The 16,001-nt window shown below is 39.8% G+C and overlaps 1 protein-coding gene and 1 pseudogene across 8 annotated transcripts in view; one reads left to right on the forward strand and one right to left on the reverse strand.

Moving 5' to 3' along the window:
* Positions 1-16,001, reverse strand: part of Fhit (fragile histidine triad diadenosine triphosphatase) — a 1,519,265-nt gene that overhangs the window by 295,823 nt on the left and 1,207,441 nt on the right. For all 8 annotated transcript variants that reach the window (XM_021182255.1, XM_029468749.1, XM_021182256.2 and 5 more), the window contains 2 exons: positions 8,778-8,923; positions 1,776-1,805 (listed from right to left, as the gene is read on the reverse strand). In XM_021182255.1, the coding sequence (XP_021037914.1) occupies positions 1,776-1,805; positions 8,778-8,923 (176 nt within the window). The remainder of the gene's footprint in view (positions 1-1,775; positions 1,806-8,777; positions 8,924-16,001) is intronic.
* LOC110309602 lies at positions 2,859-3,424 on the forward strand (annotated as a pseudogene).

A 16,001-nucleotide genomic window follows, 5' to 3' on the forward strand; every position in this document is an offset into this window, starting at 1 on the left:
TTACAGAAATTAGCTTAAGCTAAACAGAGTGGGTTATAGTAAGAACATTCAGTAATTCACACATGGTGCTTTATATTATAAGTCAATCCCCTATCACCACGATTAAAGCTAACAGAAACTTGACAATTTGTTCAGGTAAGTGTGATGAAACTGCTATTGGCGTCTGAAACTCTATAGCCATGGTCTTCAGCCCTGCTGGACTCTCAATGCTTATTACGTAATTAAAAAAAAAACAATAAAATAACAATCTACATCTCCCAAATAGCATAACATCTATCAACCACAAGAGACAGGCATTAGCAGTCACTGTCTAGTTCATCCTCTGTCCTTAACAACTTTGAAGTTACGTTTTTCTATTCAAGCCCATTTTTATAGAGAATAATGTAAATGCCCCTTTAGAATTTTGAAATAAAATCTTTAGAGCACATAATCTGCCTGTTCACATGAATTTCAGCTATGTTTAATATGTGTGCTATAAATTTGTGTGTTGTACTATACAGTTGTGCAGCCTGTGCCACTGCTTGCCTCCAGTGCAGTCAGTGGCTTCAGAAACTGCACCAAAGAAATATTTTACCATGCACGTTAACTAACTCAGTGCATTTTAAATTTACATTTGAATTCTGAGTTTTAGAACTCTGGTAGCCAAGCTTGAAATGTAAAGGTATACCTTTACATTTCAAGAATCAGTTTCAAAGCCAAAAACACTGATTTTGCATCCTCTTTTAACATCTGCCTAACATGGGGGGAGGGGACAGAGAAATGGATGAAAGTTTAATGTCCCTATCCTTTGTCCAGTTTTCCATGTCATGTGTTTGGAGAAATTGGGGCCACTCTTTTTGGTTATTTGGAATTTTTTAGATTTCCCTTTGAGACATTCAGTCCCAATGAAATTTCCCAGATATCCTATTTGCAAAGTTTCACTATAGTTATACACTGGAGCCAATACAAACTAAGATCAGAAAGTCACCATATTTAGTTGGTATGACTTGGTACCAAGTTACCTTGTCAGTCAAGGCCAGCCAGGAGACCCAAAAGCTCTATTTCCCCATGTATGACATCCGCAGCATATTGTAACTTGCTTCTTATTGTTACCACCATAAAACCCATCCTTCTCTATCACTTAAGCATTGAACCTAACCACAGGAATTCACATTTCTGTGAAAGAAGCTGGATTCTTGCTTCATAACCTGCCAGGATTTTAGTTTGACTATGATCAGAGGCTATCATACTAAATCCTCCTTTCCTCTCGAGCACACTTTAAAACCATTTTGAACTCCATTGATCCCATTAAGTTTGATCTTTGGTATTTAGTAGCTAGAGAGAAGAGAACTGTGTGTGCCTAAGGAGAAGACCGGTGGAAAGGGAGGCACTTGACACACACCAGGATGCCCCTTTACTCAGAAGGAACAAATAAAATTACATTGTGCTAAGAGCTAAAGATATACCAGGTGCCTTAGTCTATACAGGACCCATATAGCCCACAGGAAGTTGATCTACGTGCCCTGTTATGTTTTAGGACTCCTCTGTTTAGTTTCTGTTTTAGCAATTGCACAGTAATAATTTTACTACAAAGGGTAAATGTCTTGTAAACTAATGGGAAACATACTGTTTGGCACAGTTTATAATGTCAGGATTTATGGCTCTAACACCGAGGGTCTCTCTGACCTCGAAGATAACATAATGAAAGAGCCTTGTGCTGCAAATGGCTCGTTGTGGTTTTTTATTAGTTCCCATAATCACTTGTATTAATTTGTGTGCACATAATAAGCACTCACCTTCACAGTCTGTCCAGCTTCAGGGCCATCCTAGAAAAAGAGGAAGAAAAAAGAAATGGAGTTGGGGTGAGAACTGACTGATGGCATTGCCTGCTTATTCAGAAATATTGCCCATTAATAATTTAGATCCAATTTCATTGTGTGTTAATTTGTAGTAGTCTCATGGGGACCATTCATTTCAAATGTGTGGGACCAGACAGGTCCCCATTTCTTTCTGAGTGACGAGTTATGTGAAAAATGATATGAATTATCCAGCAGGCCACTCCTTTCTATTTTTCATGCTCTTTGGTTTCATCTATGGTTTTAATCACATTAAAAATAAGACTGAAGATGTTTGGGGAGGCAAAGTATCATGGTTTAGTTATCTTTAAATCAGAAGTCATTTAATTAGTACCTGATTCAGTTTCTCCTCAAGAAATCCTTTAAGCAAGAAGATGAAGTTCAGATGAAACAGTCTTTTCAAGTTCTCCTGACCTTGAGCCAGAAAAGTAAAGTGACTGTTATGGGTAGACCCCCTTGCATGTATCCCTTCCTCCTCCTGGCTTCTCACAGTCAATAGGATTATTGTCAATTGTCTGTGTCACTGCTGAAAATAAGCACACAGACTCAGTCTCCAAGTGGAGTAAAATGAAAGCAGGTCTTCTAAAGAGAAGGTAGCAAACTTCTTTGCAACACACAGTTTCAAAATAGAATTACTGCTCTGTGATTTTGGCTAAATATACTTCTCTATGAGCATGACAGGAGGGAAGGATTCATGCCCTTTTAGGACATAGGTTAAGCACACGTCTGACATGTACATCAAACCTTTTCAAACTTGAACCATAAATCGTTAGTGGCTTCTAAAAGCAATCTCATAGTTCCCAACTAATACTTAAGAAGATAACAAGACAGGACCAAAGCTATTAGATAGTGGAGGATTAAGATAAGATTAGATAAGATTACTTTGTAAAACCCCACTTCTTTGTCCTTGAAGGTGCACATGTATGAGTGGGAAAGGGTACACAGGATCATGAGATACATACATATGTGAATGTGAAGTAGTTTTCAAACCATTTCACAAGACTAACAAACAATACAGTCAGGATGGCTAAAGGTGACCCCAATAAACCAAACAGCAAGATATCTGCTTATGCCTTCTTCAGGCAGACATGCAGGAAAGAACATAAGAAGCAAAACCCAGAGGTTCTAGTCAATTTTGTGGAGTTTTTCAAGAAGTGCTCTGAGAGGTGGAAAGCCATTGTCTAGCAAAGAGAAATCAAAGTTTGATGAAATGGCAAAGGCAGATAAAGTCCACTACGATTGGGAGATGAAAGATTATGGGCCAGCTAATGGAGGCAAGAAGAAGGGGGACCCAAATGGCCCCAAAAGGCCTACATCTGCATTTTTCTCATTCTGCTAGGAATTCTGCCCCAAGATCAAATTCACAAAAACTGGCATCACCATTGGAGATGTGGCAAAAAAGCTGGGTGAGATGTGGAATAACTAAAGTGACAGTGAAAAAACAGCCTTACATCACCAAGACAGCAAAGCTGAAGGAAAAGAATGAGAAGGATGTTGATGACTATAAGTCTAAAGGAAAGTTTGATGGCAACAAGGGTCCTGCTAAAGTTGCCTGGAAAAATGTGGAAGAAGAGGAGTCACATGAATAGAATCCCAACTCTAACAACAAAAATAACAGGAAGCGGGGCTGGTGAGATGGCTCAGTGGGTAAGAGCACCCGACTGCTCTTCCGAAGGTCAGGAGTTCAAATCCCAGCAACCACATGGTGGCTCACAACCATCTGTAATGAGATCTGGTGCCCTCTTCTGGAGTGTCTGAAGACAGCTACAGTGTACTTACATATAATAAATAAATAAATCTTTAAAAAAAAATAACAGGAAGCAACAATTATTTTTCCTTAATATCTCTTAACATCAATGGACCCAATGAAAAGACATAGACAAATAAACTGGCTATGTAAACAGGACCCAACATTTTGCTGCATACAGGAAACTCACCTCAGTGACAAATACAGACACTACCTCAGAGTAAAAGCCCAGGACCAGATGGGTTTAATGCAGAGCTCTATCAGAACTTCAAAGAAGACCTAATTCCAATACTCCTCAAACTATTCCACAAAATAGAAACAGAAGGTACTCTACCCAATTAATTCTATGAAGCCACAATTACACTGATTCCTAAACTGCACAAAGACCCAACAGAGAAAGAAAACTTCAGACCAATTTCCCTTATGAATATTGATGCAAAAATACTCAATAAAATTCTTGCAAACCAAATCCAAGAACACATCAAAATGATCATCCATCATGATCAAGTAGGCTTCGTCCCAGGGATGCAGGAATGGTTCAATATACAGAAACCCGTCAACGTAATTCACTATATAAACAAAGTCAAAGGAAAAAAAAAAAACAAAAAACAAATGATCATCAAATGCTGAGAAAGCATTTGACAAAATTCAACACACCCATTCATGATAAAAGACTTGGAAAGATCAGGAATTCAAGGCTCATACCTAAACATAATAAAAGCAATATACAGTAAACCAGTAGCCAACATCAAACTAAATGGACAGAAACTTGAAACAATCTCACTAAAATCAAGGACTAGACAAGGTCACCTACTCTCTCCCTACCTACTTAATATAGTACTTGAAATCTGAGCCAGAGCAATTAGATAACAAAAGAAGATCAAATGAAAATGAATACAAATTGGAAAGGAAGAAGTCAAAATATCACTATTTGCAGATGATATGATAGTATACATGAGTAACCCTAATAATTCCACCAGAGAACTCTTAAACCTGATAAACAACTGCAGTGAAGTAGCTGGATATAAAATTAACTCAAACAAATCAGTGGCCTTTCTCTACACAAAGGATAAACGGGCTAAGAAAGAAGTTAGGGAAAAAACACCCTTCACAATAGTCACAAATAATATAAAATACCTTGGTGTGACTCTAACTAAGAAAGTGAAAGATCTGTATGACAAGAACTTCAAGTCTCTGAAGAAAGAAATCAAAGAAGGTCTCAGAAGATGGAAAGATCTCCCATCCTCATGGATTGGCAGGATTAATACAGTAAAAATGGCTATCTTGCCAAAAGCAATCTACAGATTCAATGTAATTCCCATCAAAATTTCAACTGAATTCTTCACAGAGTTAGAAAGGGCAATTTGCAAGTTCATCTGGAATAACAAAATACCTAGGATAGCAAAAACTATTGTCAACAATGAAAGAATCTCTCTTGGAATCACCATCCTTGACCTCAAGCTGTACTACAGAGAAATTGTGATAAAATCTGCATGGTACTGGTACAGTGATAGATAGGGAGATCAATGAAATAGAATTGAAGACCCAGAAATGAACCCACACACCTATGTTCACTTGATCTTTGACAAAGCAGCTAAAACCATCCAGTGGAAAAAAGACAGCATTTTCAACAAATAGTGCTGGCTCAACTGGCAGTTAGCATGTAGTGGAATACAAACTGATCCATTCTTATCTCTTTGTACAAAGCTCAAGTCTAAGTGGCTCAAGGGACTCCACATAAAACCAGAGGCACTAAAACTTATAGAGGAAAAAATGTGGAAGAGCCTTGAACATATGGGCAAAGGGGGAAAATTCACAAACAGAACACTGTATGATCAAGAACTGACAAATGGGACCTCATAAAATTGCAAAGCTTCCCGCAAGGCAAGGACATTGTCAATAAGACCAAAAGACAACCAACACATTGGGAAAAGATCTTAAACAATTCTAAATCTGATAGAGGTCTAATATTCAATATGTACAAAGAACTCAACAATAAAGGTATTGAAAATGGGGTTCAGAGCTAAAAGAAAATTCTCAACTGAGGAGTACTGAATGTCTGAGAAGCATCTAAAAAAATATTCAACATCTTTAGTCATCAGGGAAATGCAAATCAAAACAACCCTGAGATTCCACTTCACACCAGTCAGAATGGCTAAGATAAAAAATTCAGGTGACAGCAGATACTGGCAAGGATGTGGAGAAAGAGGAACACTCCTCCATTGTTGGTGGGATTTCAAGCTGGTACAACCACTCTGGAAATCAGTTTGGTGGTTCCCCAGAAAGATGGACAAGCCAGATGAGAAGCCAGCAACACCACTCATAGGCATATACCCAGAAGATGTTCCAACATGTAATAAGGACACATGTTCTACTATATTCATAGCAGCCGTTTTTATAATATCCTGAAGCTGGAAAGAACCTAGATGTACCTCAACAGAGGAATGGATACAGAAAATGTGGTACATTTATACAATGGAGTACTATGCAGCTATAAAAAACAATAAATTTATGAAATTTTTAGGCAAATGGATGGATCTGGAGGATATCATCCTGAGTGAGGTAACCCAAGCACAAAAGGACATACATGATATGTACTTACTGATAAGTGGATATAGCCCAGAAACTGGGAATACCCAAGATACAGTTCACAAACACATGAAACTCAAGAAGAAGGAAGACCAAAGTGTGGATACTTCGATTTTTCTTAGAAAAGGGAACAAAATACCCATCGAAGTAGTTACAGAGACAAAGTTTGAAGCAGGTACTGAAGGAATGACCATCCTCAGACTGCTCTACCTGGGGATCCATGCTATAAACCACCACCAAAACCAGACACTATTGTGGATGCCAACAAGAGCTTTCTGAGAGGAGCCTGATACCGCTGTCTCCTGAGAGGCTCTGCCAGTGCCTGACAAATTCAGAAGCGTATGCTCACAGTCATCCATTGGACAGAGCACAGGGTCTCCAATGAAGGTGCTAGAGAAAGGACCCAAGGAGCTGAAGGGGTTTGCAGCCCCATAGGAGGAGCAATAATATGAACTAACCAGTAACCCCACAGCTCCCTAGGACTAAACTATCAACCAAAGAAAACACATGGTAAGATTCATTGCTTTAGCTGCATATATAGCAGAGGATGGCCTAGTCAGTCATCATGGGAGGAGAGTCCCTTGGTCCTGTGTGTGAGTGTTCTATGCCCCAGTATAGAAAACTGCCAGGGCCAGGAAGTGGGAGTGGGTGGGCTGGTGAGCAGGGGGAGCGGGGAAGGGATAGGCAAAAAGAGGATAACATGTGAAATGTAAATAAAGAAAATATCTAGTAAAAACTAAATAAAACAGTTTCACAATAGTACTTATGCAAAATTGCTCCAGTTCTACCCATAGTTAGGTATCATATTTATGGAATTATTTTTGGATAACCAACACTGGAATTTCCTGGAACATACTCTCATTAATTTTCTTTACCTGGTCTACTTGGAAACAGTTTGTCACTGTTTTATAAACTGTTTTATAAACTTACCCCACGCTGAAGTACTGTCTCAAATTGTATTTCTAGGAATGCTTAGATACTCTCCATAAAGACAAGCCAGAATTTGTGTTTTGAGAAAGAGATGAAGATCTTTTGTCAAAGCCTTCAATATATTGGCTTCTATACCTGTTGTCTTTGGATGTCTATGGCAACAATCCAAGGAAAGTGTGTAAGGATGGTGTGGTGACTAATAATTAGTTGTCAGGTTGACTCAAGTTGTGTTTTTGAACAAATCTCTAGATATTACCAGGGAGGTTATAGATTAGACTAATTGAGGAGGAAAGATCTATGCTAAAAATGGGCCTCAGCATTCCCTGGGCCAATGTCCTGGTGCTAAATGAAAAGAAGAAACCTCTTCCATCTGGGCTTCCTGACTGTGAATACAATGTGACTGGCAACTAGAGGGAAAAAATGATGTAGGTATTGGACATGCTGGTGAGTGTAAAGAGCTGAGGATACAGTTCCAGTGTGCTGAAGACACTGATTTCTTACCAGGGGGGAAGTGAAGTTAGTGTGCATCTAAGCACAAGGGCCCTTACACATGTGCTACTGTCTCCACCCCTATCCATAGGGATCTGAAGGGGCTCATGGGGTCATTGACAATGTACTGAGCTCCCAACTGATGACAAACATCATGAACATCCTTCTCTCAACCTGAGGAGTCTGGTGGAAGTTCCGTTTGCAGATCTCTAGTAACTGAAAACCGGCTGTCTTCATTTTGTAGTAGGCTATATGCAACAAACTCACTGTAGCAACCTACGACCCATCAATGCAGTTTGATCACATCTGGAGAAAAGTAAGCACTATGAAGAGGAGGCTCACATTAGCTGTCAGATCACTGCTCTCATGGGAACCACAGAAGGGCTGAGCCTGTGAATGCTCAAAGAATACTTACCACAAAGCAGAAAAAACAAAAACAAGAACAAACAAGAAAAAAAAATTCTCTTGCTCTAGTTCTCAGGTAAATTCCCAGTGCTGGTTAGTTTTTGTCAACTTGTCACAACCTAGAAACAATTGGGCAGCCAAAAATCTCAAAAATTGCCCCCATCAGACTTGTCTGTGGACATGGCCTGTAGGGGCATTTTGTAGTTTGCTAATTGATGGATGAGGACCTAGCTTACTGTGAGCAGAGCTACCCCTGAGCAGGTGGCCATGGCTGTCTAAGAAAGGTAGGTAACTGAACGTGAGCCCAGAAGCAAGCCAGTGAGCAGTGCTTCCTGTGGTCTCTGCTTCAGTTTCTGTCTCCATGTTGCTAACTTTTAATCTTCTGTCCTAGTTTTCTTCAATAATTGGCTTTAGTGTTGACAAACAAGCCAAAGAAACCTCTTCTTCCTCCAAGTTGCCTTTGGATTGTGTCTCATTACAACAGAGAATCAAACAAATTCAATCCCCTTAAATTCTTTGTCTATAACTCCCACCTGCTTTGTAAAGAACATTGCAGACAGACATTTGCTACAAGACCATTCCATAGTCCACTTATGGGCCATGGATAGAAAAGCTGCCTTACATTAATAACATATTTTTTCTGCTGCTGTATATATGCAGACCACAAAAACCATTTCTCTGCGAAGATAGCTAGGATACAGAGAAGGAAGATTAAAGATTTAACTTGAAATCAGTTTTGAGAAGGAAGGAAAGAAACAGTTATGAACAATCTGTGAACTCACTTGCATGGAGAAGGTGATGGAGGTCCCCTGGAAATGCTTCTCCACCACTGTCCCAACTCTCTGGGTCGCTTGAAACAAATCAGCCACTTCATCAGGATGTAGGTCACGGAAGCGCTCTACTGGCCTTAGTGGGCACACGAGGACATCTGCGGTGGGGTAGGTTAAGGACAGTTTGGCTTGCTTTGAGTTGCATTCTTATGCAGTAGTTTATACATGAAGCCCTGAGTTCCATTGACTTGGGGCCTGGAATCTTGCAGACTAAGAAATGAAAAAAGAAATACTTAGCAACCAAAAGCTTTAAAAGATTGTTGGTTTACTTTCAGGGAGATGTCTTGACACACAGGAGAATTTAAGCAAAGAAACAATAATGGGCAAAGTGATACCAGCACTTGCTGAGATAATTACAGCTGGAGGCAAGATCTATTCTGGGCCATCATCACCTGACCGCCCACTTCCCCAGCAGCTAAACACACTGCAGTGGACTAGCCATTGGGATATATTGGTGTTTTGCTAGTTAGAACATGATGATTATACTGTCAAGTTTCCTTTGAGAAAAATGATAGAAACATAAAAAAGTATCCAATATTAGATGATTTAGGAGGGCTGAAGACATTAGGAGAAGATACCTTGAACCTTGTGTATGTTCCACGTGAGGGTTCCTACAATTGGTTACGTATAACCCAAGATATTTCAAGTTAAATCTTTAAAGAAAGCAGGTGTTTCTTACACACATACAAAAGTTGTAATGCATTCTATAAGTTAGACAAGGTAGCATATTTACATTTCTGGTCTGAGAAAATATCACGGTCTAGAGAAAAGGAACTGAAATTTATTGGGGTTTTTGGTAGCAAACTTATAGTAACAACTACATGGATATTCTATGTCCTTTTTGTACTTGAATCTATGGTGTACGCACATATATATGAATCATATAGATAAATTAGTACTGTGTAAATATATACATATTTGATTCTGAACTTGTGAATGGTATATCTCAATAAGCCCATTATGAGCTAAAAATAACCATTTAAAAATTTATGTAATACAGCTAAGCTAAGGAGCATCATGTTTTAGCCTAGCCTTACTTAAACATTAACCTACTGATGGGCAAAACTCATTCTCAGATAAACTGTTGAAAATCATATGCAACTGATGGAAGGCTGTAATGTAAGGGAAAACCAGAAAGGCTAGACTGAAATGTTCTCTGACTGTTATAACTGAGAAATTAATGTTAGACATGGAGATTGTATTACTTACTCAGTTTCTAAATACTTGCTAGAGAAAACAAACCTGTTATATTTTTTTCTTTAAGTTTACTCTCCACTTCACCCCGCCTCTTTATTTTTTCTTATTTTAAGAAAGCATACTTCTGCCTAGAGCCAAGAAGCAAAGGGATCTAATAAAACCACAATCCAGCAATTGCGAGTCTCACCAGAATACAAAGCACTTAAACCCATCACAAAGTTGGATTCAAGGCCTTAGGGAAGTGTGCAGAGCTCAGCTTGCCAGGTCTGATTTTTTATGAGAAAGGGGCAAGGAGAGATAAACTGATGAATGTGGCTTATATTCCAAGAATTGACAATAACAGAAAACTAGGAGAGGAGGTATTTCTTTAATCTAAGTTCATTTTTCAAGAGGTGAATGGAGCCCCCACCCACCCACAGGGCATCTGATACTAATAAAGATAATTATCCTCTAGCAGGGGAGTTGGATTATCAACAAAACATTTAGAAATAAAGAATCTGCTTTCTACTTTTAAGCACATTGCCAAAATCTACCCCCCCACACACACACCCCAAAGATGATTTCTGTTCATCAAGAGGGATCTTTGCCTATCTTTCTCCTCCCTATTTTTCCAGCTTAGTATTTTTATTGATTATTTGAGAATTTCACACAATGCACCCTGATCACCCTCATTTCACATTTATCCCAGGTCCATTCTCCCACCTTTGTGCCCCACCCTCAAAATATATCAAGTCCAATTTGTGTTGCCCATATACTCATTGGAGCATGGTCACACTTCCAGTGGCTAAACACCCTGTTATCTGGTAAAAATAACTGAGTTCTTTCCCATGCCCCCATCAGAAGCGATCGATTGTAAACAGCTACACTTCAGCATCTCTCAAAGTTTTTAAGGACTCTCTTAAATGACATTCTGTAGAGACTGCTTCTTTTTGTTAGGGGCAGGGAAGAGTTTGTTGAAGAAAGCTTCATTATTTCTAATTTTCAGGAATGAGTCTAGAGTCATCAATACCTGCAACAGAAGCTTGCCCGACCATAACAGCAAGATCATGGACTTCCATATGCTTTCCTGTGGACCACTGGACAACCATATTGTCTCCAGTTGCATCACAGACCATGGAGATCATCATGACTTCAGGTTGGAGCCCAGGCCATGAAGATCCACATATCCTCTGGTGTAGTATGGACCACAAATATCAACAGAATTTCAGGTGTTAGCACAGACCACAGCTGCCAACAAGACCCCAAGCAGCATCTCAGATTATGGGCATTAACATGAGCTCAGATGGCAGCACAGATCACAGACGTTAACAAGGCAGTAGTAGCAATGGTGGACATTCAAATGACCTCTGAGAGCAACACAGTTCATGGGCATCAACACAGCCTGGAGCAGCAGCCAGAACCCCAGACCATGCACAGCAGTGTTACAGTGGGTAGCATAGAGATTTTTTTGAGGAGGCCATATCTAGAAAATGAGCCATTCACCTTCTCAGACATCCTGCTGTTGCTCACAGGTAGGAAAATCATGAGGCTATAACAAGTACATGTTTGTAATTCTCCAACAACACATCCATATACAACATGCTCTGAGCAGCCTTTGGACATTACTGTGCCTCTTGAGAGAAGTTCAGTGTCATATCCCAGATATGAACAAACCCTAAGGTGCAATTACCAGAGAAGCATCTGTGCTTCCTGCTTTCTGACTCAGGAACAAAGATGAGAACCATTCTGGATCCTATGCAACCTTTTTCTCACTCTTCACCATTGAGGGCTTCACAGGTGGGCAGATCTGGCTGAGCAGTGTGAGACCTTGAAGGTTCCAAGGCCACCAGCTGTGGTTTCCACCACTGTACTGCCTACTGCTGACCGTCCCAGGCTGTTTATGGGCTTTTCACATCCCTTGATCACCCAGCTGAGGTTTTCCATATCTTCTTCCACACCTTCTCCCTGAGGTACAAGGGAGAAGCTTCCTTATATTTTAAATTATACTATCCTGTAAGCCTATTTATCAAACAATAGCCAGATAACAACAATGCAGTTTCTAGCAATTGTGCGCCTTGTCTGAATGGATCAACCAGCTAGAGGAAGACTAGCATCTCATGTAAGCAACTCCTCAAATTGGAAACTAGAGAGACAGAGCTGTAATAGCTGTAGCACACAAGAGTCTTCTTTGTCAATGCCACAAACCACTATTTATCAACTTTGCTTTTCAAATGGTAACAAATAACTTGACCCAATATTTAACAAGTGAAAAGATGGAGGGAATTTAATAAAAATGACTTCCAAACTTTGTCTTTTGTATACCTAACCCCAGGTCATGTAGCATATACATTCATTACTTTTAAGAACTATTAATAGTAGTAATACATCATGAAAAAGATAAATAGGCTGACACCAATCTCATTTGCTGGAGACCCTTTGCCACAGCAGCTATGCAACACCATTGTATGTTTGTGTGTATATGTGTATATATTTTCCCTGTATCCATCATTTGCTAATGAGCCACCTTTTTGGCATAGATCACAAACACTTTGAGTATGCTGAGACCAACTAATTGTTAACAACTTCAGCTAATTTACTGCATAATACTAGGGAACATGGCATCTCAGCTGACTGCTGACACCAATTTTCAAGGTCTATCACAGACTATCTAGCCCCAAGATATCCATGAAGTGATTTTTAAATGCCCATAACAAATTTCAACTACTTCATGAAATATGACCTGGGAAGAGCTTAGTGTCACATGATGTTCTAGGATTTTTCACTGTCCAATTATATTAGGGCAGCAGGAGGCCTATGACTGGACAGGGAAAAGGGAGGCACAGTTAAGAGACAGCATCTCAGGAGAGAGGAGGAAGGCCAAGATGGTGGTGGACATGAATCAGTGTGACTTTAACCAGTCACAGGTAGTTATGCTATCATAAGTTTAGAATAATTGGTATAAAGCTTTTAAATTATCAACAGGCTCTGAAATTATTGTATTGGCATCTTGTAAATTGAGAATGCATACATAAATCTGGTTGGTTAATTATAAGGTTCAAGAGTTTTGCTTTACTTGGTTACTGGAACGTGGGACCAATGGTAGAGAGAGAACTAGCCACTCCAGGATCAAGTGAGCAGGAATCTGTGGGGGCTATCTGGAGAGAGTTGCCAGTGGCAGAAGTGTGGGAGCACAGTCTGGCCTCACCAGGGAGTTGGCAGGTTGAGAGAAGCAGAAGCAGGGAGAGCTGGCAGGTTCATTTATTAATATTTCCCACAACAGGTGGCACCCAATGTGGGGCGCCACCTGTAGCCATCCAGTGGCCATAGAGACTGGGTTTACCTGAAAAAGGGGCTGGAAATGAAAAGGTCGGGGTATGAGAGAAGAATGAAGCCAAGACAAGGTTCTGATCAAGGCTCCAAGTTTAATATTCAGCACTGTGTTTATATAGGGCAAGCCCACAGACCCTATCATTTGTTTCAGCTGGATTATGTTGCAAAGCAAGCTCAGTGGGAAGTCTATTCTTCTAAGTTCCTATAGGAAGTTGCAGGTGCAGCAAGGCAGATGACTCTAACCGCAGATGACTCTAACCGGGTCATTAAGGTTCTTTGTGGCAAGCACTGAAGGTCTATTCAGCATGTTCAAGGCTGGGGAGGGCACAACATGAGATGGATATATTTGTCACCATGATTCTAAATGTGGTTTTTGCTTTAAGTCTAACCTGCACTCATTGATGTCACTATTTCAATTGGAAGATGACTGGCATTGGGGCAAAATTAGTCTTTTAATTTTCCTTGATACTTCATCCTAAAGAAGATGTAGACTCTCTAAGGTCTCTTAAGGGTTAAATAACTTCACATTTTTTTGGGGGGGGGAATCACAAGCCAACCAGGTTCAATGCAGAAAATAAAATCAGTGTTAATAAGAGGAGTGGAAAGAACACAGTGAACTTGAGAACGGGCTTGAGGAGACACGCACATTGGGGCCATTACGATAATCAACTACCTACTTCGCTGGGGTCACTGAAGGTAATTTCTGGAAATTTGATTAAATTAAATGATTGCATTCATCCCTTCAATATCTTAGTAGGAATTCATAACGAAGACAAGACAATATGAAACGTTAATTATTATAACACCTGTCTTGTTGGATGCCAACATGGTGCTAGATACTGGAGATAACTTACTAGGAAAATCCTATCCAGCCATGCATGAAGTCTTGGTTCATATTCCCAAAAACTACATAAAATTGCATAAGACAGCATGAGTCTGTAAATTCAGCACTCCAGAGAGACAGGAAGCAGAGACAGGAGAAACCCTGGAACTTCAAAGTTCACCGCACATGAGGTATTCACTGGTAGAATAGCAAGAGACCCTTTCTCAAATTAAGTGGAAGGTAAGCACCATTACCTGAAATTGTCTTTTTCCCTCAACATGGGAACCTGCACATACAGAGTGGGGGGGGGGGGAGAGTAGAGAAAAATTTAAAAATAAAGTTAATTGACTTCTTCAAAGTCACAAAGTTACTGAGGAGCACAACATGCACTGAAATTCAGGATGTTCAGCTTTGCAGCCCAAACCTCTTTCCATTAAATGGGAAGGAGCAAAATGCTACAACTCTGCACCCGTTTCTGCTGCTAAACCTCAGCTGATGTCAACAGCAGCGATCTCTTCTCAAAGCAGAGGTACAGAATCTTATTAACAACATCCTGTAGCCAATTGCTACCAATTACTATGGGCACCAAGCATGAAAACTCCACACTATTTCTGAGACCTCTTCTACTGTTTCCAAAGCTACAAAAATCAGAGGTTTGTCTGGATTGAGAGTAAAGGAAAAAAATGCAAAGTGAGACTCTTGGTCCAGAGATATCAAATGATTGTTATGTTATTAGGAATAAATTTGTTAAGTTTGAATTTTGCTCATCAAGGCTAATTACTGATGGATTTAAGAAACTTTTCCAAGGCATTTCTGTAACATATATTTACATATATAATCACGATAGAAAAATTAAAATATATTAATTGGGATAATTAAATGGGACAGCAAACATTCTTAGCAGTGTTTAGGTCCAGCCCCATTTGTTTATTTTTTATTTGATATGTTCTAGAGATTAAAAATGTAAAAGTCAACAATTAAATCAAATTACCATATCACTAGTGTTGATGAGGCTTATTAGCATGTATACAGATGAATGTGCAGCAAGGAGGTATTAAATAATATGATAAAAAGTTATTCTTTGCAGCCAATAAAAGAATTAGTATTCATTAATACTACATACCTCATGTAGGTTAATAATAAGCAAGAGGTTTTCATCCTGTAGAATTTATTGCTTATCCTCATCTTTGCATCCCCCGCCCCATCTTCAGTGGTCTCTCTTCCTTTCTTCTTTCTTCCTTTCTTCCTTCCCCACCTTTTTCTTTCCCTCCATTCCATCCCATCTGTCCTGGCTGGAATTGGAACTCAACACAAGCTAGAGTCACCAGAGAGGAAGAGATTCAGTTGAGGAAATGTCTCCATAAAACCCAGCTTTAAGATATTTCTTCAATTAGAGATCAATTGGGGAGAGCCCAACCCATTGTGGATGGTGATGTCCCTATGCTAATAGTTTGGGACTCTGTAGGATATCACGCTGAGCAAGCCATGTGAAGCAAGTCAATAAACAGCATCCTCTATGCCTTCTTCATCAGCTACTGCCTCAAAGATTCTGCCCTGTTTGAGTTTCTGTCCTGATTTCCTTCAGTTATGAACAGCAATATGGAAGTGTAAGCCAAATAAAGCCTTTTCTCTCCAATTTTCTTTTTGGACATGGTGTTTCGTTGGATCAATAGAAATCCTAATTAAAACATAATTTCGAACCTGCCTGAGTAGGGCCACAGGCCACTTCCGGCCAGATCTGCGCCGGGGTTGCTGGAGCGCAGGGTTGCCTGACACCCACCAGCTACCCACGACCCCCGCCGCAGGATTTTGGGACTGCTGGTGAGTGGAACACAGCTTCTGCTCCA

This window comes from Mus caroli, chromosome 14, assembly GCF_900094665.2.
Source record: "Mus caroli chromosome 14, CAROLI_EIJ_v1.1, whole genome shotgun sequence".
Classification (NCBI taxonomy): Eukaryota; Metazoa; Chordata; class Mammalia; order Rodentia; family Muridae; genus Mus; species Mus caroli.